General features: G+C 50.1%; 2 protein-coding genes across 5 annotated transcripts; one reads left to right on the top strand and one right to left on the bottom strand.

The window, feature by feature from the left end:
* Positions 1-1,346: 1,346 nt before the first annotated feature.
* Positions 1,347-23,847, top strand: POLL (DNA polymerase lambda). 4 transcript variants are annotated; one of them, XM_061458906.1, is made up of 9 exons: positions 1,347-2,279; positions 12,660-12,803; positions 13,073-13,367; positions 14,001-14,169; positions 17,232-17,555; positions 18,116-18,289; positions 19,268-19,396; positions 21,451-21,619; positions 21,997-23,847. In XM_061458906.1, exons 1-9 carry the CDS (start codon positions 2,183-2,185, stop codon positions 22,359-22,361), a joined length of 1,866 nt encoding a protein of 621 aa, XP_061314890.1. In that variant the 5' UTR covers positions 1,347-2,182; the 3' UTR covers positions 22,362-23,847. The 4 variants fall into 4 exon arrangements, with proteins under 4 accessions (XP_061314890.1, XP_061314892.1, XP_061314889.1 ...); XM_061458908.1 differs by having other exon boundaries at positions 13,070-13,367; positions 21,456-21,619; positions 21,997-22,148; XM_061458905.1 differs by having other exon boundaries at positions 2,013-2,279; positions 13,070-13,367.
* DPCD (deleted in primary ciliary dyskinesia homolog (mouse)) lies at positions 2,569-11,173 on the bottom strand. The gene is made up of 6 exons (XM_061458909.1): positions 11,066-11,173; positions 10,746-10,826; positions 9,641-9,765; positions 8,097-8,230; positions 3,913-4,015; positions 2,569-2,771 (listed from the first exon to the last, which is right to left on the bottom strand). The coding sequence occupies exons 1-6, from the start codon at positions 11,127-11,129 to the stop codon at positions 2,667-2,669; spliced, it is 612 nt and encodes a 203-aa protein (XP_061314893.1). The 5' UTR covers positions 11,130-11,173; the 3' UTR covers positions 2,569-2,666.
* Positions 23,848-24,524: the final 677 nt, after the last annotated feature.

Below are 24,524 nucleotides of genomic sequence, written 5' to 3'. Positions count from 1 at the left end.
AGGCAGTTCCTGGGATCCTGGATCTCATGTCACTTTTCCAAACAAGAATTCAAGAAGTAGGATCTGCATCTCGCTTGCTGTCTGCATAATGAAGCAGTAAACACTGAGACCTTGAAGGGTCCTGTGGGCACATGCAAGTGGGCTCCACTCCTCTTTGTGTCAGCCATCTGAATCCAAATTGGATTTCGGAACAACTGTAGCTTTCAGTGTGCTCCGTGCTGTCTGGATGAATGTGGATGTGTGTGGACGGATGTGCTGTGGGTGGATGCAGCCATGTTTGGGGTCTGGACCTTTTTGACTGGAAGGAGGTGTGTGAACCCTACTTACCTGTGAGTTTGGGTATCTTGGATAGGTAAAAGGAGAGGTTTTGTGGGGGAACACTTCTAGGGCAAAGCACCCAGAATGGTGCTTTGTTGGAACTTAATGTAATTTCCACAGTCAAGAGGCTGCTTTTCCCGTGTGATGCACAAAAATTGGAATGAGATGTTTGCTGGAGCCCCTGCAAGAGCAGGGAGGGAGTGGAACCAACCAGATCCTCACCTTCTTGAAGGGAACCCTCCATTCCCAGTGGATATGAGACAGCATCTCAGGGTGCAAAGTAATTTAAAAGCATGGCCTTCTTGCAGGATTATGTGCTCACAAGAATCTTTCCAGCACAGCTCCCTGTCACGGTTCCTGATCTGTGCCTGTTCCTCTGCTGCCACTTGTGCCTGCTTGCTGCCAGCTCCCTTGTAGCTACCACAGTGCTACATAGTCTCCTTGTGTAAGTAGCAGAATTGATGTGTAAGTGGCCCAACCTGTAAAAAGATGCTATGGCTGGAACAATCTTCCATCAGCTCAAAGCCATAGATCCCAAAGATAATGATCCTGCGGGAGTCTCTGGGTTATTGGTAACACTGATGCTGAAAAGATGGTGCTTTGCATCCAAGGTTGCAAAATACTGCTGCTGTATTGCTTGGAGTATCTTGGGCTGTGCATGTGAGGAGAGTTTTAGGTAAGTGATTAGGCAGGAGATAGAAGATTAGAGGGAGAGCTGGCAGAGTTTGGGAGTAGGGGAAGTCTGGCTTTTCTCAGGTCCTGGTGTGTTACAGGTCCTTTAATGAAACTGGGAGAGAGGGATGGAGATATTAAATGTCTTTGGCAGTATCCCCACGGAGAGACTGTGAAGGAATGAGAGTAACTGTTGGGTAGGAGGAGAGGTTTTTTATTACACTGGGACTTGGGTAAGGCCCAGAGTAGGAATGAGCATGTCAGCTGAGGAGGTGAACAAGTATCAGTGGTGCAGGAGACTCCTCCCATGGCAGGCCTGCCTGCAACACTGCTGTTGCTAGTCCTGCCATTTCTTTCCTGCAGCCTGTGTTGGTGGGTCCTTTGCCCTCCTAGCTGCTTTTGGGTGTTTCCTGGCTGAAGCCTGAAGCAGAGCTGCAGCCCAATGGTGGTGCCAGCGCTGGTGGGTAGAAGGATGCACCCTCACATCTTGGGTGACACTGGGGAAGGGGGAAGCTGCAAGTGGGGCTGGTGCACTGGCTCTGATGACCTCTGCTAGTTGATAGTGCCTCCGTTGTCTTGGGAAGACCATGTTGTTCGTTGGGTCCTGGAGCCACCCAGCAGTGAGGCTCTAACTGGGGATGCCACCCAGGCATTAAGCTTTCATTGTTTGAAAGCAGTCCTCGTCAGGGGAGCTACACTAGGAGCCTGTGACTGGCTCACTTAAAAGTAGTGTTTGTTTGGGTAGGAGCTGTTCAAATATGAACCAGGATGCAAGGACATGCAGAAATGAAAGCACAGGATGCTGGTGCAGGGTAGGGACAGCAGCTGGTTGGAGGGCTAGTCACTAAAGCAGCACTGCAGGGATTGTCTCTGTGCTGTGCATGGGGTCTGTGTGGCAAGGTTTGTTTGTGCCTTCATGAAAGGGGTGTGCTCCGGTTACTTGGGAGCTGGCCAGCAGCCCCTGTTACTGCTTTCCCCTCTGTGCCATGCAGATGAAGGCAGCTGCATTTCAGTTCCTGCTCTTCTCAGCAGTCCCTGTCGCTTTCTCCTCCATGCCATGCAAATGAAGGCAGCTTTGCATAGCGCCTGCATTCTGCACGGCACGCTGCACATGGCTGGTGGTAAGAAAGCAGTTGGGTGTCCTCCTCAACACCCTGTTTCATAGCCTGTGCCCAGTCAGGTCTAAGCATTGATGCTGTGTGCAGAGATACCAGAGCATCCTTCTCGCTGTATGGAGGACCTTGCACAACAGTGCAGGAGGGAGTTGCTGCCAAGCACACCCCACACAGGTAACAGGGTGAGGGAGGTTGTGTCTTGTTTTCCAAATGTTACTGCCCTCAGCAATGGTGGCAGAGAGGGAATTCCCATGGGGAGCTATCCAGCTTTCATGGCACTTCTCATGGAGGATGGGAAGAGGGCTGCTGGCTGTGGATGCGGTGCTCTTCCTTTGCATGCTGCAGCTTCCCAAAACTCATAGAAGAATCATAAATGTCTATGTAAATCAGCAGACCAGGCAGTAAAGAGATTGACCTCCCTGTCATCTCCCTGGGCCTACACAGATTCCTCCAAATGGCTCTATTAACAACAGGACTAATTTTTATTAGAAAAGGCAAAATAAATACCATGAAGCCATGTCAGAGAGCTGCTCCCCACCTCAGCCTCTTAGCAGCCATTTCCTACTGGGTCTTACAGTCGCCATCCCCACTGTTAGCTGCCTTTACCTTCTTCAGCTCCTTCTGCAGCTGCTCTTCTGCAGCCAGGATCTCTTTCGGCTTCTGGTACTGTGGGACAGAGAGAAATGTCTGTAGCACTCCTCTTGAGCCTCTGCTTCAAGCAGACCAACTGGAGCCGTGTGCTGCCAGCACAGCTGGGGCTCTCCTGCCAAATGAGGCCCTCCTGTTACCGGCTGCCTCCAAAGCCCATTTGGAGAGGTGGTGCCATCAAGCTAGGCATATTTGCCAAATCTGGGGTGTCTTACAATGCAAGTAAAACTCCTCAGTCAGATGTGGAGTCCTGGCCCCCACCAACCTCTCTGGAATATCCTGGCAACCTGTGTCATGCAGTTCCCTGGTGTGCTCACTGACTGTATGCTTACATGTGTAATATATATATATGTGTGTGTGTGTATATAAACATATATCTAAAATATGCCTGCTTTTTAAAGACAGAGAAGTAAGAGTTGCAGTTCCTCTGTCCTCAGAGGGCCCTCATCCAGCTGCAGTTTAGTGGTGGATACAGGTGCTTTTTGGCAAGGGTTTGGTCTGTAGCAAACAGAAGCTTGGACGGACTCAAGGTGCTCCTCTTGGCCTATTTCCCCTGCATGTGCACCCCCAGCTCTGCTGCAAGGTTTCCCTCAGAGGGGATGCTCTCTGGATAACTGACTTCTATATTTAAGATGAGCACCTGCTGCTCAAAAGTGTCTGTCTGCTCCTTGCAACAAGAAGGAAGTGCCCGCTTTGCTAGTCTCTCACTTCCATCACGTGTGTGGAAGTGTGTCCTCTCTGACACAAAGCAGCAGGTGATTTTAAACTTTAAGACTGTGAGACCTCTAAGTGCAGCAGATCCTTGGACTCTTAACCCTTATTATGCTCTGAGGCAAAAGAAACTTCCTGTCACTGAGAGTGGATGCTTGCTCAGGTCTGAGCAAGGGAATACATAGAAAATGGGCTATGGCTGACACTCCTCCATCTGCAAGTCACCTTGAGCAGCAAGCAGGGCCCTTCCTGCAGCCTGGGCTGTCCTGGCTAGTGTCAGCATGCCCAGTGTAATCTGAAGCTCCCACTGACCGTGTACAGAGAAGGGGGCTCATCAGTGTTCAGCACATCACCCTGCTCTGCCTCCTTTCCCCACATGTAAGAATTTTAACTTCTTTGTGGCCATAAAGATAAGGGCAAAGTGCTGTTCTGTGTGGTAAAACCTCACCGTGATGATCAGGGTGTTGTTGGCATGGGTGAAGCTCAGAGCAGCTGCATCCAAGGGGAGCTGGTATCGGTCCAGGTCAGGAATAGAGAACTTCTTGTAGTACCTACAAATGAAAGAGGAGACAGAAATGAGGAAGGTGGGGTTCCTATTCCCTGTTAGCAGTACTGAACTACAGAGTGCTGTTCTATGAGGTGTAGATGAGGACAACAGACCTCTCAGGTTGGCAGGAGGACCCTGTGCCATGTTGTGTGCCTGCTGGTGCCCTGAGGCTGGCAGGAGCACTAGAAACAAACCTCCAAAGTGGAAATCAGAGCTGGCAAACTCCTGAAGGGTTGTGGTGTGTGAGAGCAAGCTTGGTCCCTCCAGCTTGTCCTTGAGTAGTGCCAGACATGGTTAGGGACAGGTGTCCCTTGTCTTTGTCCCTGCTCATGGCCTCTCATTCCCTCTAAGTATCAGCTCCCATGAGCTATTGTCCAAACAGCTGTTAAAGCCCTTGTGCCCTGTAACACAGGGCAGTAACTTTCCTGTGTGATGCACCATTTTGTGTTGCAACCCTTACTACACCCTTTTTTTTTCCCCTCTTCCTATGGTTCTTAGATGATTTCCTGCTTTGGTGGCATGGTGGTGCTCAGGCATACTCCTGGGCACAGAGCTCCAGGCCCACATTCACCTGAGCCTCTGCTCTGCAGCATCTCCATGCAGCCTCCATGGTGGCTGTAGTGCTCCTCTGCACTCCATGTTCCCCTAGTAGTTCTTTTCCTGGTCTCTATCCCAGTATCCTGGTTACTTCTCACATCCAAGCAGAGGACAGAGAGGTTTTTGCCACCTGTGTCTTTTCACCAGCAAAATCTTGGGCTTTGCTCAGTATGATGGAAAGGGAATATGTCTCAGAATGGGAGGGGTTATTTGCTGTCTGTCTTAGCTAAAAGATTTCTTAAGACCCGGGGACCAGAGCCTTGCAGACCTGTATCTGTTTGCCTGAGACCTTTCTTGCTTGGCATGGCTTGCTCTGCATCTGCTGCTTCTCTCTGGGGCTGCACCAAATACACTGGTGGTCCTATTCCCACCTAGAGGCATAGCTGTGTTCTAAATCTCTCTCTTTCAGAACTCTCATGGACAATCTTCTCCAAGAACTTGGCCTGTAGCTGGTAACAAGGTGCCCAGAGCAGAGTGCAAACAGGCAGTGGCTGCTGTCATACCATGAAGGGTTCTGCATTCAGCTGGCTGTGTGTAAGGCTTGGCTTCTCTAGCTACCTCTGCCCAAATTGCAGTTTATTTTCCAAGTCACAGTGGAAACAGCTACAAAGGGCAAATGGCTCTCCTGGTGCAGTGGGAGGAATGTACGCAGCTTGTTACCGCAGGGCTCAAACCTTTCTGTGTTGTCACTGCTGTCGGTATTTGGAAAAGGTGGCAGACATGGATAATAAGGGAGATGTCAAAGGTTAAACAGCAGAGATTAGATGAACACAAAGACATGTTAAGGAAGTGTTAACTTCTTACCGATTAGACAAAAAAAAAAACACAGCAAAAAGCAACAAAAAAGCAAAAAAAAAAAAAAAAGCAGTACACAGAAAAAAAAACACTGTTTCAAAGGGCCTTGGGAGTCATCAATGAAACAGCAGCATTCTGCTGCCCCAGGACTAAGGAGAAGGGGAGAAGAATGGCTTTGGCTGGCCTCAAACTAAAATCTGTGACAAGATCAAAGGAAACCAGATCTGCCTGGCCACCCCCTCCTCCTCCTAACATTACCACTGCCTCTCACTACAATAATTGAATCAAGTTTGGTGTTCAGGGAGGTGGCTTTCTGGGTTTGTTTTTAGAGTTTAGTTTAATGGATTTATTTTACAGCAAGAGGTTTTAAGCAAATCCCACTTGAGCAGCCCTTGCTGTGGCCAGAGGGAACGAGAGTGACTGGTGGAAGTGAAGAGCTCCTGTCTGGGCTATGGAGGTAGTAGATGGGCGGTTAGACCAGCCGAGGCAGGCAGATTCTCTGCCCTCGCCTCTCACCCCATGGCCAAGGGCAGTACTGCAGTCTGAGCATGGTTCCTGGCCCAAGATCCACAGTGCGTGTGTGAAGTCACCTCTATTATTTTTCCTACTGGAAACCCACTTTTTGTCAGCCTTTAGGGAAAACTGCTACTGGTATGCTGAGAATTTATTAGAGCTGAGCTACTCGGTAGTGACTTGGCAACCCATCCCGTTGCTGTGCCTCTGGCTGGTGGTCAGCACAGCTCTGCTGCTCAGAAGCAGCGTGGCCAACTTCCAAGGGCTGGAGACGCTCCGAGGTTTCCTTCCTCTCCCGTAGTGATCTGCGTGCTTTCTGTGGACTACATGCCTTTGTTGCTATCTTGGAATTAGCTGCTGAGTGATGTCTTACCCTGGCCAAGACCCAGGAGAAATGGTATAAGATATCCTGGAGCCGGTACTAAGTGTTCTGGTGCTGGAATCTGTCCCTGCCCCTTACTGACAGCAAAGTCATTCTTGTCCCCAGTGAGGTGACTTTCAGCTTTAATTCCAGAAGTTCTTAACTTCCATATGCAGGCCGTGAGCCCCTGTCAGGTCCTTCAACTCTCTCTGACACTAGCCTACAAGTGTGTAGGTGCCAACTGCTTGTGGGGGACTCTGTTTTCCTGAGAGGGGTACAAAAAAGCTTTAAGTCAGGTAGGATGTGGGTGAAGCCTTAGTACAACATCTTAACCTTACAGCACTTACTCAGGCAAGGAAGTTCCCACATACACACTACTATTAGTAGGACTCGGAGTAGCTAAGCCTGTCTATGACAGTATGTGGTTGGACTTCGGTTAACATATTCCCTTCCTGTCCTAGCTCCATGTGTATCCGTGTATGGCTGATGGGAATCTCCTTCATTTTTCCTGCACTGGTCTCCCTACTAAAGCAACACTCTTCATGTAGAATCATAGAATAGTTAGGGTTGGAAAGGACCTTAAGATCATCAAGTTCCAACCCCCTGCCATAGGCAGGGACACCTCACACTAAATCATGCCACCCAACCATGCTACCCACTAAACCATGCCACTTTGTATGCATTTAGGCCAGCATCTTTCTGATTTAGAGCTGTAACTTCTTGCTGTTTTCCTGTGGCAGGCTCTCCCTTCCTCCTGTCTAGCCTCCTGCTTTTGAGCATTCACGTGTGTTCATGTGCAGAGCTCACACATCCCTTCACCTGAAGACTTGCGGGTTCTACGATCTGTAAAGCATTCAGCAGCCAAAGCGGAGGAGTTCTTTGCCAACAGCACCACCTACAGCCAGCTACAAAGAGGGCAGGGTGGGAAACGGGTTGCGTTTACCCACAGATCTGATCATTCTCTGCTCTGCAGCAACATCGGGGAGGGAAGGTGAACAGAGAGCATCCTGCCCAGCTTTCCATACTGGTGTATCATCTCAGTTTGTAAATAGCTTTCATTGCTCTTCCAATATCCTCCCTTGTTCTCCTAATACTTGCTCCTTGCTATCTTTTCCCAGTAATACTGTTCATTCAGCCTTATCTCACAGAACCTGTAAATGCTTTGGGGGCGCAATGTGTCTCCTGCCATGAGAGATGCCATGTACACACACAGAATAAGATAATACTTAAAAGCCATTTCCCCTACTTTTTTTTTTTCTCCTCCCATCTCAAATTTCTTTTGGCAGAACACTGTGGTGCTTCCTTTCCAGATTCAACCTTTTTTGTTGCTACCTCCAGATTATGTCATTGGCACTGCGACTACAGGGCAGGTTTATGCAGGGAGAGCTGTCTGAATGAGTGCCTATGACCTGGTGAATCCTACAGATACAATGACTAGATCAAAGTATCATGTCAGAGGGAGAGGATGGGATAGTCTGGCTCCAAAACGTCTGCAAGGCTCTTACTTTATTTTTCTAAGGGAGTAACATCTGACAGAGAAAGAACAGAGCAAACACCATGCTACTGGAGCTGTGACGTAAGTTTGCAAAGACCAGCACAGAGCTTGAGGGACTCTACTGTAAACACATCTGGGAAAGCTGAGAGTGGAAACTGGATGTCAAGAGACACATAGCTGCAAGGTGGGGCCCCTCAACCCTTGCTGAGGGACACACTGGGAATAGGAGGCAAGAGACAACACCCCCTGTGTAACCACTGGCCTGCCCTCTGTGCCAGCCCACCCCAAGGGACTGTCAGCACTGGCAGTGCTGTCCTTACTGACTTCTTATTGGTGGTCCGAATGACACAGCAGCGCTGCTCCTTCTCCACAGAGACACTGTAGACCTCCTTGGGGTAAGGCAGGTTACGGATCCGCCACTGGAAGCTGCCCAGGGTATCCTTCCTCACAAAGACAGGCTACAGCAAACAAGTACTTTTAGCAAGGTGTCATGATTTAAGCCCAGCCAGTAACTCAGAACCACGCAGCCACTCGCTCACTCCCCCCTCTACTCTTTCTCCCTCCATTCCCAGAGGGATGGGGAAGAGAATCAAAAGAATGTAACTCCCACGGGTTGAGATAAGAGTAGTCCAGTAACTGAGGTATAACACAAACCACTGCTGCTACCACCAATAATAATGATAAGGGAAATAACAAGGGAAGAGAAAACAACCGCTCACCACCTGCCAACCAATACCCAGCCTGACCCGAGCAGTGATCTAGCCCTTCTGGGTAACTGCCCCAGTTTATATACTGGGCATGATGTGCTGAGGTATGGAATAGTTCTTTGGCTAGTTTGGGTCAGGTGTCCTGTCTCTGCTTCCTCCTGGTTTCCCCTCCTCCTTGGCAGAGCATGAGACTCAGAAAGTCCTTGGTCAGAGTAAACATTACTGAGCAACAACTAAAAACATCGGTGTTATCAGCGTTGTTCCCAGGCTGAAAGTCAAAACCACAGCACTGCACCTGCTACTAAGAAGGAGAAAAGTGACTGCTACTGCTGAACCCAGGACACAAGGCCCCTCCAGCTGTCTCCTCTCCTCCCTGTCCCCTTCTTCCTGTACTACCTTGAGAGGTACCACGTGGAAGTAGCTCTTCTTTCACACAGGAGCATTAGGGAGTAACTATAAACTGCCTGAGCATCACTTTCCAGAGCTAGCACTGCTCTGCCTTTATCCAGGGCACTGCCTGCTCTGCTTGTAGCAGGCTGAAAGTATTCAGCGAGGGTGTCTTTTAAGTACAGGCTTTCACACAAACCAGGCCTCTCCCTCCCAGGCAAATGAATACTAAGCTCTGCCTACCTAGGGACCTGCTGGATTCAATCCTGGCTCTTCCCCAGTTTGCTGTGCAGGGCTGTGCTCTCGTTTCAGGTCTGTAGAAAAGGTGATGAGAGACTAAAACCTCTGCCCCCTAAGCTACAGGGATGTGAAGATGAAACAAGCCATGCTATGCTAAGCAGCAGCCTGCTACACACTGCCTGTGTTGGCCTTTCATTGTCATGACCTCTGCTTTCCATCCACTGACTTGTCCTGGCACTGGCCTTCCTTCCAGCCTACTCTTTCTGAAGCCAGAATAGTAGCTGGCCAACACAGCAGTATAGATTCTCTATGTAAGGAAACTACAAACCTCTTGAAGACCATAAAAAAGCCTAAGCTGCGCCTTTTTTTCTCCCAGCCCCCTAGCTTTGGGATGATTTGTAGTAGAGTGCTGGGCAGGTTAAGGCTGTCTTTTGGGCTTTGAGTGATCTGCATTCTACCAACTACTGCTACTACTGTGGTAACCAAAATGCTAGGTAGCTTTAGATGCAGTCGTACTTGCAGACCCTTACATACATTGGAGCTGCTTTCCTTTATGAGCTCTGATTCCAGTGCTCCCAAGAGCAGTGAGGTTGGCTCTCCCACTTCAACCTGCCACTTGCCAGAGCCCCCAAGGGTGTTCTTCTCTCGCCATCTTCTACCTGTGGAAGGCAGAAGAAGGGTTTTCATTATTCTGCTTTATAAGAACTTCTCCAGCAGATGCCTGGCAAAGCTGTGCAGTGCACTGAAATGATATGAATCTTACTTCCATTCATTTCCACTTTGGTGTGAGTGGATCTGTTAGCTGGCCTATTCCTGAAGCGTTTCTCTTTTTTTTCTACTTGGTGCTGAAGCCATGATGGGGTTCACGCTGCAGATGATGTAGTTTTGCACAAGAGCTGTAACTGACACCTTGTTTGTCTGTGGTTGCAGAAGCCACCAAAAAACTATTTCACCCCAGCATGTGCTACAGACTCTGTGCCCGGCTATGTAAGCCGGCAATCACATTTATTATATCAAAGTCTGTTGGGACAGAATCAGAGAATCAGCTCAGTTGGAAAAGACCTTTATGATCAAGTCCAACCATTACCCCAGCACTGCCAAATCCACCACTAAACCATATCACTGAGGACCTCATTTACATGGTTTCTGAATACTTCCAGGGATGGTGACTCCACCACTGCCCTGGGGCAGCCTGTTCCAATGCCTCACTGCCCTCTCTGTGAAGAAATTTTTCCTAATATCCAGTCTAAACTTCCTCTGGTGCAGCTTGAGGATGTCATCTCTTGTCCTATCACTGGTTATTTGGGAGAAGAGACCTACCGCCACCTCACTACAACCTCCTTTCAGGGAGCTGTAGAGAACGATAAGGTCCCCCCTTGACCCTTCTGTTTTCCAGACTAAACAACCCCAGTTCTCTCAGTGGTCATATGAGCTGTTTGGGAGAGATCCTGCCCTAAACCAAAATCTGCCAAGCCATGGAAGTCCGAGCTCCCTGGGTCCAAACCGAACCATACTTATGTCTCTACAACATTCAGCTGCAGGCATGCATATGGCCAGAATATTCTGGGGCAGTTTGTTCCTGATGAGTCCCAGGAGTACAGACCCACGTTTGCTGGGGCCAGCTATGAGCAACACTTACTCAGTAACTGACCGGTCTTCACGTCATACTCCTCAGCCATCTCCTTCCCATCCTCGAACAGGTAGTGGATATTCCGCTTCCCTAGAGGCAAGGCTGGTGGTGAGGCTAAGCAGGAATACACCTACCCCTGGACGTATGGCCCTATCCCACTGTCTGGCACCCCGTCCCGCTGACTGGAACCGCGTCCCTGCGCTGATGGCCCTGTGTCCTTTCCGGGTGCCGGGCAGTCTCCGGGAGCTCCCACCCCACCCCTTTCCGCCAGCTTTGTGTCACCCCAAAGCACGCCTTGGGGCACAAGGGGTCTCCCCGGCCGCGGTTACCGTCCTGCACCAGTGCTGTCTTGCTGGCAGCCCGCAGCCTCTCCAGCCAGCTCCGCACCGCCATGGCTACCGGGCCCTGTCGCCACAGCAACGCGGACACTTCCGGCCGCCACCTGGAAGTACTTCCCTCCGCGCCGGCCCGGCCCGTAGGTGAGCGCGGGTCCTGCCCCCGGGCCTGTCTCCCCCTTCGCCCCACGTCTGGTTCTGGGGGACTCTTCCCTTCGCGGTCATGGGGAACTCCGGCTACTTTCCCGTTGGTGGGGGGCGGGTCTCGCCCTTTTTCCGCCCTTCTCAGGCACGGGGGATCCCGTTTCCCTCCCTGGCCCAGGACCTCCCTCTCTGGGCCCAGCCGCGGCGTTCCTGGGAATCGTTTCCTGCCCCCGAGGCTCTGGGTGCCGCTGGGCTGGGGGTGTTGAAGCCTTCGCGGCCTGAGGGTGCTGGCAAGGCAAGCATGGTAACCTCACATGTGTGTTTGGTCTTAGGCAGTTAAATGCTACCTGGAAAAGTGTTCTAAGCCCTGAAAAGGACTGGGGCACGTAGAAGCTTGGGGGAGTTTACTGTGGGGTGGTTTTCTTTAAATATTACTGTTTTCAGAGGAGGTTTTTGGTCAAAATGTCCTGAAAACAGGAACATCTGTGTGAAGCTGAGATTTAGAAACCTAGTGGGGTTTCTTCTGCCTTTAAGGTAAAATCTTCCTTGCAGAAGCAAGGGCTTGAGTCCAGTTCTGTGTTGGTCTTCCAGGGGATTGTGTTTAATGCTGGGGTGAGGAGGAGACCACAGGGAGAAAACACAGGTGGGATGATTTTCAGCTCTTCCAGGTTTAATGTGATAGGTTCGTGCTGGTCTGTGCGTGAGGAACCTCAAAGCAAAACGCAAAGTGCTGCAGAGAGAGGAAGCCAGGTTGGCATTGACTTGACGCTGCAGCCGGGTGGAAGGTGCTGTTGGCATATACAGTGATTCAGGGGGTAGTTTGCGCTATGGAAAACTGAATTTTCAATAGCCTGGGATGGTAGTTAAAGCTCCAAAGTTTGCCTTTGCAAGGCTCGTGGTAGTAAAGCTACAGTTGTACCTATGTTGAACTTGGCTGGTTAATCTTTATTAGGTTGCTGTTTCCAAATGAAGCCACACTGGGGGTTTCCTCCTGTGGCTGTATTGACACTTGGTGTCAGTCAGTTCTTTTATCCCTTCTCCTCAGTGACTGGATTTCAGCCCTGGCAGGAGAGGCATTTCCCTCCTGGGAAAACGCTTAAGAAATATCAGAGAAATTAAGTTACTGCTTTTGGCTGGGCAGGAAGGAGCTCCAAAATGCTAAAGTAGTTAAATACTTTCTATTGTAAGAACTCAGCATTAGTCGTCTTAGCAGGATCTTCTTAAATGGTTTTTTGGTGATTTCTAACTTTGATTTTTCTGACCTTGGGGGATGCAATTCTTGTTTCCATATATCTCCCTCAGGGCAAGGCTTTTTAGAAAGCAAGAACAACAAAAAAAAAACAACCTCCAAAACAGCAAATAGAGTGAGCAAAATGAGTGAAGCTGAAGTTGTGCTTGTGTAATACTGGTTTAAGCAACCTCTCTCTTTCTTACTGGTATTCAGGAGTTGCAGCTAAACTTCCCACCAGGCCTATGGAGCCACGGGGGATTGTCAAAGCCTTTCCCAAGAGGAAGAAAGTAAGAGATGACGTAGGGAAAAGCATCCCTTCAAAGATCCCAAAAGAGGAAGGAACAGAAATACCTAATGGTAAGTCCTGTCTGCCCATGACATGGAATATAATACTCCTACCCCAGCCTGTTAACGAGGTGCTGTACCATCAAAGGCTTTTTCTGGCCTCTGAGTATGTTTTCTGTAGAGATTGTGGCCAGCCTGCTTTGTTGTGTCCAACTGGTGCCCACCAAAGACTGCCTACCGCTGTGGATGCCATCAAGTCCTATGTGAGATATGTAGCCCCACTGGTTTGGGACACTGTTTCTCTTGTCACTGAGCTCCTGCTCCTGTGTTTTCCTCAGCAGAGTGGCTGAATCCAGTTGCTGTTTACGTGCTGCAAGCCGGCATTGGCCAAGCCAGGGCAGAGATCTTCCACAAGCAGATTGTCCAGAATGGGGGTGCTGTACACAACCAGCTCTCCTCAGAGGTGACACATGTCATTGTGGCTGAAGACATGGACTGTGATCGGGCTTTTCGGCTCCTTAAATTAACCAAGCTACCTTCAGGGTTGCAGCTAGTGAAGGCATCCTGGCTGAGTGCTTGCATTAGAGACCAGAAGTTGCTGAGTACAGCTGCCTACCGTGTCCTTATCCCTCGCAGGTACGCAAATGCCACATGTCGTTCCTCACTACACCACTTCTGTCCTAAACTGAACAGTACTAAAATTTGACCTCTGCTCAAAATCTCAGACTGCAGCTCCTGTGGGAATGCCTCAAAGTCACTTTTCCCCATGGAGAGCATGAAATTTAGTGACTTCGTAACCGGTTGCCATTCTGTGGGGTAACAAAACATGGAAGATATCCCAGAAGTGCTAACAGGAGTCCTATCACTTGCTACAAGTGCTAAAGGCGCCTCTTCCTAATCCATCAGTGATACAAGGATATTTGTTTAGAAAATGCTGTGAATTAAATGTTTCTTACTTATTGCAGAGAGAGGATTGACATCAGTCACAAGAGGAAATAAGGAATGGAGCAGCAGGCAGCCACAGGTTAGGATTCAAATGTTTTGGCAGAGTTTTGGAGAAAGAGTCTAAGAGTGAGGTAGATAAGAGTGGAAGTTGCAGGCCAGCAAGGTGGATGAAAATTGGGGAATTGAACCAAAACCAGAGTAATTAATCTGTGACCCAGTTCATATGAGTTGTTTGCTCCATCCCAAAACATTCAGAACAATCTCTCAGTCAGTTTTCTGGGGGCTGAGAAGTTCTCCTGTACTAACACATGTGATTCATAGCAGGTACCTGGAGGAGGGAGAACTGCAAAAAAAGGAGCAGCAGCAGGTACTGGGCAGTGAAGAGATTCAGCCCCTAGCAGAGGAGGGAGCAGTGAAACCAAATACTAAAGCACAGTTGGAGGATTCCTTGCAGCAAGGCCTGGGCACCCTTGGACAGCAGCAGCTGGCTGAGGTGAGACTTCCCACACAGACCCTTCTCCTTGTGAGCAGATCCTGCATGCTGCTTTTCCTGGCTAGGAACATCCCTGCAGGGATTCAGTGCTAGATTTTCTCAGCAAACGGAAGGTTTTTGGATGTTTCAGTGGGTTGGTGCTGGTAGACTTGGGCTGTACACATGGTTACTGCTTCTCTTTGTCACTTTTAGATGTTAAAAGTAGAAAAAAACGTCCCTTAAATTCATGTCCCCATCAGAACGTTTCCAGCTGAAGTAGCCAAGGCTCACTCCGGTGATCGTGTTTTCCCTGCATCTTTTTGAGGACTTTTCCCTGCCTGAGAATACCTCCCTTTCAGGAATCTGTCTCTGATACTTCATCCTATGTGCTTGCCTGAGCCATGCTGACCCATTCTCCACTCCTTTGCCAGCACCCTGTTCAGACACATGTGCAGTGGATCAGGTTGCCACTTGAGCAGTTGTGGTGGTGTGCTTGAAATATCTGTGCTGGGTTATTAGTGACCTGTGCTGTGAGTCAGCTTCTCCAGCCTGCTGTTAGCTTGCTTCCTTTTCTCTGTACTTTTGCTCAAGTTTGCTGAATTCTTTTTGGGTATTGACTTCAAATCTATTGCAGCAAAGTTACTCCAGACCTCTTAGAGCAGCAGCAACTGTGTCATGCTGGCATCTGTTTTCTAACACAGTCCCAAATCTTGTATCACAAACCCCTGTGGTTACTCCCTAGCTGGCAGCCCACTGAGACCTCCTTTGATTTAGGTTTTGGCTTGAATATGTGTGTGGGGAGGATGTTTTTTCCCCAGACTTACTATCCAGTGCGCTATAGGCAGAGCTGTCTGCCTCTTAACTGCATCGTCTTTGCAGTTACCCCATCTTTGCTATTTCTTCTAACTGTTAATTTTGTGGCAATTGTTATTATCAAATCTCAGCCTTAATAGGAGCACTGCTGTGGATCCTGTGGTATCTGCCCTGCTTTCTGCGCATGTTTACGTTGGGTGGTCAGACAGCCACTAGTCTGAAGCCTTGTTGCCTTTTTTTTCTTTTAAATCCCCTCAAGCAGTGATATTTTCTGTTAGTTGGTGCACACAAGCAATATCTGTAGACATTTCAGTAAAATCCCTTGTCCCAAGCTTAGGGCTATGTGAGTTTGGGGAGGAGAGGAAAACTCATAGAATATGCTTTAAACACAGTACCAACCACTCTTGAAACCCAGCTACAGCAGCAAAGCTGAAATCTCAGCTTAGAAGTAGCCTTCATTTAAGCAGAGAGTCATTTCTAGCTTGGGTGAATGCGTTTTCACTATGAGGTGATGAGTGTGCCAGTGTTTCATAGTGAACGGGCTGCTCTGGGAGTTCTGTGTTTGAATGTAAACGCCTGTGAGGAAACCTTGTTACCACACTGCAGCAACTGCTTTGTGACTGGCATCTGGATGCAGTAGCTTTATGCAAGGCAGCTTTTGCAAGCAGTGCCAGTTCCTCACTGACTGAACCCTTGGCTGTTATCCCAGGCTACCTGCCTTCCTCTCATATTGTCTCAGCTACTGGGCTTCAGCTGCTATCCTGGCTCCTGTGCTGTGCTTCAGACAAACCATGCACATCGCAGTTTTGCCCAGCTCTAGTAAGTCAGTGTCTGTAGGATGCTGGAGTATCTTAGAAGCTAGTGGGACTAGTTGGTTTGGCATGCGTGGTTGTAAAGAGTCCATCAGCTTTGTTGGTGAAGCTTAGAGTCAGGGGTTTATGTGTTCTTTTACCTTATGTGACAATGCTGACCAAGAGGATGGGAATTGCATGCTCCAGCTGCAGAGTTCTTTGTGTTGTTGTTGGATAACGTGCTACTTCGATGCTTTTAAGGGCCTTACTAACCAATGGCACTCTGAGGCTTTGCTGCCATTAGAGGGAACAGTGTCTTAAGGGAGTTGTGTTTCAAGGGTTTCAGGGAGAATAAAACTACTTTAGTCTATCAAATCCTCAGTCTGACCCAGTTTTCAGAGTTACAAAACAAGATTACAGAGAAACATCCTGCCTCTTCTTCCTAAAGGCTCAGCTCTGTCTCTTGCAGGAATCGTGTCTGCAGACCTGCTTAGCCAGCAGAACCACAGGTTCTAAGGAAATGGCTCTGATGTTAGGCCGATGCACTGCAAAAAATCACAGCAGGTCTTGGTGTGCTGGATATAATTGCTGGGCTGATCCCAAGCAGCCCTGTGCCATTCAGGGTTACTTCCACAGCACAGAAGCTCTTGGATCATTGTGGGCTCCTGTGTTTATGCATCAGGCGAGAGGAGGACCCCAGTGAGCAAAGCTTCTGTGCAGCTTCCCACTCCTATCCCCTTTTGTTCGTTACCTGAAGCCAAGGCTCATTGTTTCTTAAGTCTACACAGAGGCATCCTAATGCTGAGGGTATCAGCAAATGTATACATTGGTTCTTTCTTCTGTCACTGAGGAATGTGGAGTCCTTTGTGTCTTTCCTTCCTCCCCTTTTCTCTTGCAGATAGCCATGGGGAAAATGAGGGGGTTGTAATTTACTACCCTCTTAAGATTTTTGTGTCTGTAATGTGAAAACAGAGTTCAGGGCCTATCTCCTGTCATCTGCATCATGGGGTGGAAGGTACGGAGTCTGAATGTGAGAGGTGTCTATGCAGCCACCAGACCATCGAAAGGTTTCCTGGGGGAGCAAGGAGTCGGGATCAATCCCAGCCAGGCATTTCAGCATTGTTATACCATGCTGCTGGCAGCAGTTGCTCACTTAAGCAGTGTTTTACCTCAGTTAGGTCTCAGAGGCTTAACTTAGATGGTGCATGTGAGCTTGGATCACAGGTGGACAGCAGTGTCTTGTCTCCTGTGCTCTGTGAGATGTGCATGTAGCTTCAAAGGGTGCATGTGTAGCTTGAGATGTGAAGAGCTATGGTGTGCATATAGCCAACCACTTCCAGAGATGGCAGTTTGAGCACTGCATGCCTGGGAGGCTGGTTGTGCTCTGACTTCCTACTCTCAGGAGCAGCCTGTGCCAAGGGGACATATGTGAGGCATGTACTTATTCTCACATGGCTGATTTTCTACCTCTCCCTAAAGAAAGACTCTGATGATGAAGGCAGTGAAGGAGAAGATGCTGGTGTCACCCAGGGAGATCTGGAAGCATTGATTTCTGGCCATTACCCTGTGAAATCATCAGAGGAGACCAGTGACAGCTCTTCCACAGTGGTCCAGCCTGCCAGCAAGTGGGTTTGTGCCCAGTCCTCCAACAGCAAGAAGGAGAATCACAACCAGTGCATCACAGAGAAGCTGGAAGTGCTGGCAAAGGCCTACACTGTCCAGGGAGACAAGTGGAGATCTCTGGGCTACTCCAAAGCCATCAATGCACTCAAGAGCTACCACAAACCAGTCACCTCCTACCAGGTAAAACATCTTCCCAGAGTGATTGAGCAGGGAGAGAAACTCAGCATCCTAGCTGTGTTATGAGCCAGATCTCTTCCTCTTTCTGTACATGGAATGGCTTGGGAATTTCTTCCTGTGTGGTGACTTTGATGTAAGATGTGTTGCAAGTGTGAGTTGTGGTTCATTGAGTAGCTGCAGTGTTTTCAGAATGGCAGAAAAGTGCAGTCTGAGCCTTTTCTTTTAAGGCCAGACCTGAGCACTCATGAGATAAATCAGCAACTAGCCACCATTTGAGATAATATATCAAATTAACTGGATTTGAGCCTTACTGACTGTGACAGTCCAGCCATTGAGTGTATTAGTGTTTCAGTCCTGTTCTGCATGCATGTCCTTTTCCATTTAGCATTGAATCAATGTAGCCTATGTAAGCCTGGGCTAGAGGGGAGACCGTCAGGCAGAACTAGTCCTGCCATTTACCAGTCACTAATCAGACGGCTATACCAGTCACTCTGAGTGGGTAGCAGCTTCCCAGTTTGTCTGTGATCTTCACTTTTCCAGTAGCAGCTCTGGTTTCTTTCTAGGAAGCCTGTAAAATCCCTGGGATTGGGAAACGGATGGCAGAGAAGATCCTGGAGATCTTGGAGAGTGGGCACCTGCGCAAGCTGGATCACATCAGTGAGAGTGTGCCAGTGCTGGAGTTGTTTTCCAACATCTGGGGAGCAGGGGCTAAAACAGCTCAGATGTGGTACCAGCAGGTAAGTTTAGTGCCTTATACAGGAGGTTCTCAGGCTGTGGTTTGAAGACTGCTGCTCAGTGTAGGAGGCTTACCTGCACAAATAGTTTCCAGTTGCCAATATCCATGGGTGGGATTTGAATCTGCTTTTGTGGGAGGAGCTATGAAGCTGGCTCCTATTGTGAATGTGTTTGGGGTGAATGGAGTGCACCCACCTAAGACTTGAGTTCGGGAGAGTGTAGAGGACAAAGTTGAATGATTGGAGGAGTGAGGGACACACTGCCTTTTCCCTTAGCGTCACTGCTTGGAGCTCTTCTCATGCTGCTTATGGCAATGACGCTGCTAAGAGCCAGGCTTGAGTCAGGGCATCTTGGCCATGAAAGCTCCGGATTCAGTTGCTGTCCTGTTGGCCCAGCTGGCTCCTGTAGCTGTCAGAGCAGCTATCCACCTTATCTGGAAGTTGTAAAAATGAGATTGAGGTAATGGTGCCAACAGGAGCAACCCAGCCCACAGAGTGGATTCCTTCTTTAAAAACAGTTTGTCTCCTGAGGACACAGCTGATGGAGCCTGATTTCCTGTAGTGTTTGGTTTGTGACTGGATTCTTTACTGTCTTAAGAACAGGATTGTGTTCATGCTGTAGGCTTTCCTTCATTGGGATATTCTGGGTGTTGTTCCTTTACCTGTGTTACCGTTTTCCTTCAAGCTGTAGGAACACAGCGCCTTAAGAACAGTAGCCTTCTGCCTAGTTTAGTTAAGCTTCCTACTCATTGCAGGGTGGGTACTGGAGTGTGTGTGAGTAGTGGGATTGCCTAAATCCCTTCTTGTGGAGCGAGGCACTAAGTCTGGTTCCAAAAGAACTGGATCTGCATGTGATCTCAGAAGCTGTGGCTGGCCTGGACTTGAGTCAGGTTAAACACATTCTTCCCAAGTCTTTGTTGGAAGTATTTGAAGAGCAAAGCCTTGGTAGGTGTTTGTCTATCACCCCATGTTCTGCACTAGGGTTTCCGGACGCTGGATGATATCCGCACCAAGGCGACCCTCACCCACCAGCAGGCTGTGGGGCTGAAGCACTACACAGATTTCCAGGAGCGTATGCCTCGGGAGGAGGCTGCAGAAATAGAACACACTGTGAGTACCTCAGCCCTGAGCCCTCAGCGTGGAGTACCTGTACCTGCTGGGACTTGGCAGGAGGATGTGTGCTGTGGAAACATCCCTCACTGCTATAGCTGAGCTCTTCAGCCTCTCCTCTTGAGCAGGGTCAGTGCCTGGGGGATCCTTTTTGGCCATGGGCTCATAAGATGCCTACTTTGCCCCTTAGGAAGATTCAGTTTTAATGCCTGGCGAGGAGAAGGGTACTTCACAGGTGTCAGTTCTACACACTGCTTTGAAAAAGGCTGCATGTGACATGGTGGGATGAGTAGGTTTTCAGGTCTTCTTTCCTGCCTCTCATCTTCTCTGAAATGTGTGCTTTCAGCCAAGGCCCCTGAGATGTCTCCCTGGTACTGCTTCTCCAAAGGAAGCCATGAGCCCCCTGTGATCTGGTTGTCAGTGGGGGAACAGATTCCATGGATATCATTGCTGGAAGCAAAGGGGATCCAGGTTGCGGATGGGTGTCGCTTTTTCTAGTAAGCCATGGTGCTCAAGTATTATGGGGTGCTAAGTCAGTGTACCCTAATGTGAGCAGAGAGCTTGGGGAACACAGTGTCATTGCTGCCCCTGTGCTCTCTGATCACCATGGAAGCAGCAGCCAGCGTGACCCTGTCACTCGGCCACAGGGCCTGGCCAAGAAGAATACACTGCTGCCAGGCTCCTGCTGGGGTGTCAGTCCTGTGTGCCGGATTAGCCATCCTGGTAGTGAGTGGTCCCTTTCCCAGGCAGGCTGGGTCGAGGAGCAGGCTCTTGGGGGTGGGTCTATTGTTATCTTGATGGGATTACTGGGCTCCCCTCCATACACACGCACACACCTCTGATCCAGGCCCAAGAGAGAGAATGAGGGATTAGTCAATGTCTGTGCTGCCTGTCACAGTGAGATCTTAGGAGCTTTTAGGCTCCCGGGTGGGGCTGGGAGTTTTCTAGAAATCTTCATTTAAAGCCAGAAGGGGGGCAAGGACACCAGAGGAGGGCTTGCTCCGCATGAGAAAGACTTGTGGCTTCTTGGAGCACCTTTGGGGCAAAGGTTAATGGGTTTATCTCTTGCTAATGAAGGATGATCCCCAAGAGTGACAAGGGGCTGTGGGCATGGACACTACCTTCCTGAACCCCAGCCTCTGATGGCCTCGTCACTGGGGATTGCTGAGCCCCTAATTATTTGCTGCCAGCAGGGTGATTGGCACAATCACACTAAGAATACTCCTGTCCAAGGACGTGGGAGCCTTTCTTAAGCATTTAATGAATTAAGCCATCAGAATTAGCACTGAAGTATCATAATCCTGCACAAAACAGGAGCTAGGGTCCAGCCCGGAGGTGGATGCATTAGGGAAAGTTCTGATTATATGTGTCTGATTGCTGGCAGCAGCATGTTGGCATCCGTTGAGTCTAAAATGTTGGGACATTTGTGTTTTTTCTGGGTCAGGAAGCCCAGCTCACCTGCAGGGGCAGAGCTCCTGGCAGGAGAGAACTGCAAGGAACACTTGCAGATATTCTGCTATGTTGGGCCCTGCTGGGGAGGCTCTTCATGAACCCATCTCTGCTTCTGAAACATGACCTGTGACCATGTTGAACTGATCTTTGTGGGCTGCTTAGCTTTGCCTACACTGGCCCACAAGAGAGCTGATAAACCTCTTCACTCCTGCTGTCTCAGAAACCAAAGGCTCTGAAAGGTTGTGCTGTACTTTGCCTTCTCAGCATTGCTGTGTCTTGCTTCTTGTCCTAAACCAGCTCTAGCCCAGTGCCCCCAAGAGTGGATAATTGATGGTAGGTAGCACCGTAGTAGATGATTGTATTGTGTGGCAGTGTGCTGGGCATTTGCAGGACTGGGTGGAGATCACCCTGACTCGTGGCTGCTGACAGCAGGCCAGCTCCTAGGTGGTGCAGTTTGCCATGCCTGCTAAGCATCTGCTCTGATTCAGACTCAGGAGATGTAGGACAGGCCGCAAGGCAGGCACAAGATCCTTTGCTGTCTTGATGGAAAAAGCATGAAGAGACAAGTCTCTGACTATACATCCCTTTTTCTCTTCTTGGAGGTCAGACAAGCTGCCCTGGCCCTGAAACCTGGGCTTGTGTGTGTGGCATGTGGCTCCTACCGTCGGGGGAAGCCCACCTGTGGAGACGTGGATGTGCTGGTCAGTCACCCAGATGGGCAGTCTCACCGTGGGGTGTTCAGCAAGCTGCTCGACAGCCTCCGCAGGAGTGGTAAGGAGGCTGAGGTCTGGTATATGCTGCTCAAAACTGTTCTTAGCATGGCCAGGCTGAGGAGGCAATGAGGTGAATGGCATTCATTGAAGGGTAGGTGAATACTTTTCTGAAGGACTGGAAGTCCTGTAAGTCCTTAGGAGTACTGCCCCTGGTCCTGGCCCTGCGCCAGTGACAGCTCCACATCCAGTGTTAAGGAGGGAGTACTGCTGCAGCCCAGCATGGCTTCTCCCGTCTGTGTGAGGCTGTCAGGGCTGAGGCTGGGATCCCACAGCGCATTACGAGACACCTCAGCTGCTGTCTGGGCAGTGGGGAGTTCAGGGTGGGAGTGTCAGTCTCTACCATTCAGCTCCTCTCTGTCTGTTCTCTCTCTCCAGGCTTCCTTACGGATGACCTGGTGAGTCAGGAGGACAACGGTGAGCAGAAGAAGTACCTGGGAGTGTGTCGCCTGCCCGGGCCAGCCCGGTGTCACCGCCGGCTCGACATCATCGTGGTGCCCTACAGGGAGTTTGCCTGTGCCCTGCTCTACTTCACTGGCTCGGCTCACTTCAACCGCTCCATGCGGGCCCTGGCCAAGACCAAGGGCATGAGCCTGTCCGAGCACGCCCTCAGCTCGGCTGTGGTGCGGGGCCCTGGAGGTGTCAGGGTGGCGGCTGGTCATACTTTGCCCACTCCCACTGAGAAAGATGTCTTCATTCAGCTGGGGCTACCTTACCGGGAGCCCTCCGAACGGGACTGGTGACACCCAGTTGTTACCCAGCACCCTGGGCCCATTGCTGTGCTGCTGTTTGGAAGGGTGCTGCTCTCCCCAGTGCTGCTCTGTGGTGACTGCAAACTGGAGGACGTACCCCAGCAAAGTGAGGTTCATTGCAAACGTGTGGCCCTGCTTCTGGCTGAGCTGTGTGGCTTCACCCAGAGGAGGCCGTGGGCTGGAGCCGTGCTGGATCACTACCCGATGTCACAGGAGCCCCTCACTACCTACCAAAAGGGCTTGCTGCCCATCAGCTATTCTGGCCCTGCTCTCCTTGGGAAAGCTTCAGAAGGCTGGGCTGCAGAGCCTTGTGATGTAGCCACTCCCAGTGCTTGTGAATGGGAGAAGTGGGATGTATCTTCCTCTGTGTCTGAGCACAGACACCCCAAATGCTCCGTCCTGACCTATGCATGAAGGCAGCGGGGGTCTGGCTTGGCCCTGTGACAGGCCTTTCCTCTTCTCTCTTCGGCAGGACTCACAAAAGGTTCCCCTGTGCTGCTGCTGTGTCCTTCCTCCGTCTGAGCTGGCTTGTGTCCTCTGGTGGATCTCACTGCACAGGGCCAGGCTGCTATGAGTGCCACCAGCTTTCCCTGGTGCCCAGTAAGCTTTGAAGGAGGTGTAGGGACCCAGTGTGTTGTTCCTGCTGGCTCTCAGCTTGTCATGTGCCAAGAATCCTCTGGTGCAGGGAGCTGTGATCCCCCTGGTTTGGCCCTAAGGGCTCCTTTCTTTTCAGTGCAGGAGAAGAGCAGACCTCACAGCTCAGGAAGGGTTTGAATGTAATGGCACAGAATGTAACCCAGCTGGTCTGCGTGTGCATGGGAGGCAAGGAGGCAGGGAGAAATTCAAGGAGATAGTTTAGTTCTAGTTTGGGTGAAGTATAGTTTTCCCATTGTGTTTGTGTGGAATCCATGGAGCCATCTGGTCTTCGATCAGAGAAAGTGTGTGTGTTTGTACATGCATGTGCATGTGGCTGGCCCCATCAGTTCCATGGGAGTAGGTTTTATTTCTCAAGAAACCTCAACTATTTTATGTTCTGGAGATGAATTTCCCAGAGCCTTTCAGTGCTCTGTTTCCATTATGGGTATTGCAGTGATTCCTTCTGGCAGAGGTGCTGCTCTGTGGCATGAGCTGCCAGAACACCATGGTGGGCATTTTTGTGCCAGGACCCCAGCGCTCGCTCTGGCTGTTCTCTGGGCCTGGCCTGGCCTCGCCTCCTGCTTCCTTCTCTTGCAGTGACAAGCTGTGTGTTTGCTGCTGGGGCAGGCACAAGGGCATTGAACCCATTGGGTTTCCACAGTTTCTTGCTGCACTTTCAGCTGTGGGTGCTGGGCACCAGCAGTGGCACTGGAGAGGCCTTGACCCCAGCAGTGTCATTTGTCAACCCAGCCTTTACTGAACACACGGTGGAAATGAATGTCTTCTGGCATGTCTTGGTGCTTGGAAATTTGAAGTATAATAAATCCCTTCTCTCTTTTTCCTTGGCATCTCTGTCTTCTTGCTCTCTGCCCTGCAGTGGTCGGGACTCTGTTCTCTGGTTGACCAGAAGCCCCTCCTGTGCTCTCTGGTTTCCCTGTTTTCAGTAGGGGTAGAGAGAAGGCAGTGCAGACCTTCATGCTATTGAATGGCCACTTCTGGCTCTTAGGGCAGGGAGTTGCTGACCACCATCCTCCCATGGCAGAGCAGGACCTGGCTCTGTCCTGGCATCCAACTGGCCATGTGGCTGAGCTGGGGCTGGCTGTGCCCAGAGAAAAGAGCAATTCCCAAGCTCTGAGTCTTGGGCTGAGTTCTAACTTCAGGTGTGGAGTCAACAAGGGATCGCTCTCAGCTTTTCCATATTCATCAAACAGTAGGGTATATGAGAGTTGGCTGCTGCTCTGTCTCCTGTTCTGTGCCTGGAACCCAGCTCAGCCTCCTGAGCATGGAATTGCTTTGGTTGGTCCAAGGGGAATCTGAACAGCCTGGAAGCCAAGGGAGCACATGGAGGTGAGCAGCAATGATGATTGGCTCCAAAGGGAGATGGAGAAGCTGGAGAGGGCCAGAGGCTGCTGGGAAAGAGCCAGTGAGGACTGGTCTGGGTTATCCAGGAGCAAAGGGGAGTCAGCCACAGCCCAGGGCCTGGGAGGTCCGGGGGGAGCATGCTCTGCCACAGAGGGC

This window comes from Pezoporus flaviventris, unplaced genomic scaffold, assembly GCF_033815535.1.
Source record: "Pezoporus flaviventris isolate CSIRO_AGI_PZ_B2104156 unplaced genomic scaffold, CSIRO_AGI_Pfla_v1 ptg000029l, whole genome shotgun sequence".
NCBI classification, from domain to species: domain Eukaryota; kingdom Metazoa; phylum Chordata; class Aves; order Psittaciformes; family Psittacidae; genus Pezoporus; species Pezoporus flaviventris.
Note: the sequence above shows the minus strand (reverse complement) of the source record. Positions and strands in the feature narration are given on the sequence as shown.

What these genes read in the sequence shown, in the direction of transcription:
- POLL (XM_061458905.1), top strand. Translation starts at nt 2,183, where the DNA reads ATGCTGTGTGCAGAGATACCAGAGCATCCTTCTCGCTGTATGGAGGAC. An exon ending in CGTGTCCTTATCCCTCGCAG is followed by an intron (nt 13,368 to 14,000) that starts GTACGCAAATGC and finishes GATTCATAGCAG; the next exon opens with GTACCTGGAGGAGGGAGAAC. An exon ending in CGACAGCCTCCGCAGGAGTG is followed by an intron (nt 21,620 to 21,996) that starts GTAAGGAGGCTG and finishes CTCTCTCTCCAG; the next exon opens with GCTTCCTTACGGATGACCTG.
- DPCD (XM_061458909.1), bottom strand. Translation starts at nt 11,129, where the DNA reads ATGGCGGTGCGGAGCTGGCTGGAGAGGCTGCGGGCTGCCAGCAAGACA. An exon ending in GAAGACCGGTCAGTTACTGA is followed by an intron (nt 9,766 to 10,745) that starts GTAAGTGTTGCT and finishes TGCCTTCCACAG; the next exon opens with GTAGAAGATGGCGAGAGAAG. An exon ending in ATTCGGACCACCAATAAGAA is followed by an intron (nt 4,016 to 8,096) that starts GTCAGTAAGGAC and finishes TTTCATTTGTAG; the next exon opens with GTACTACAAGAAGTTCTCTA.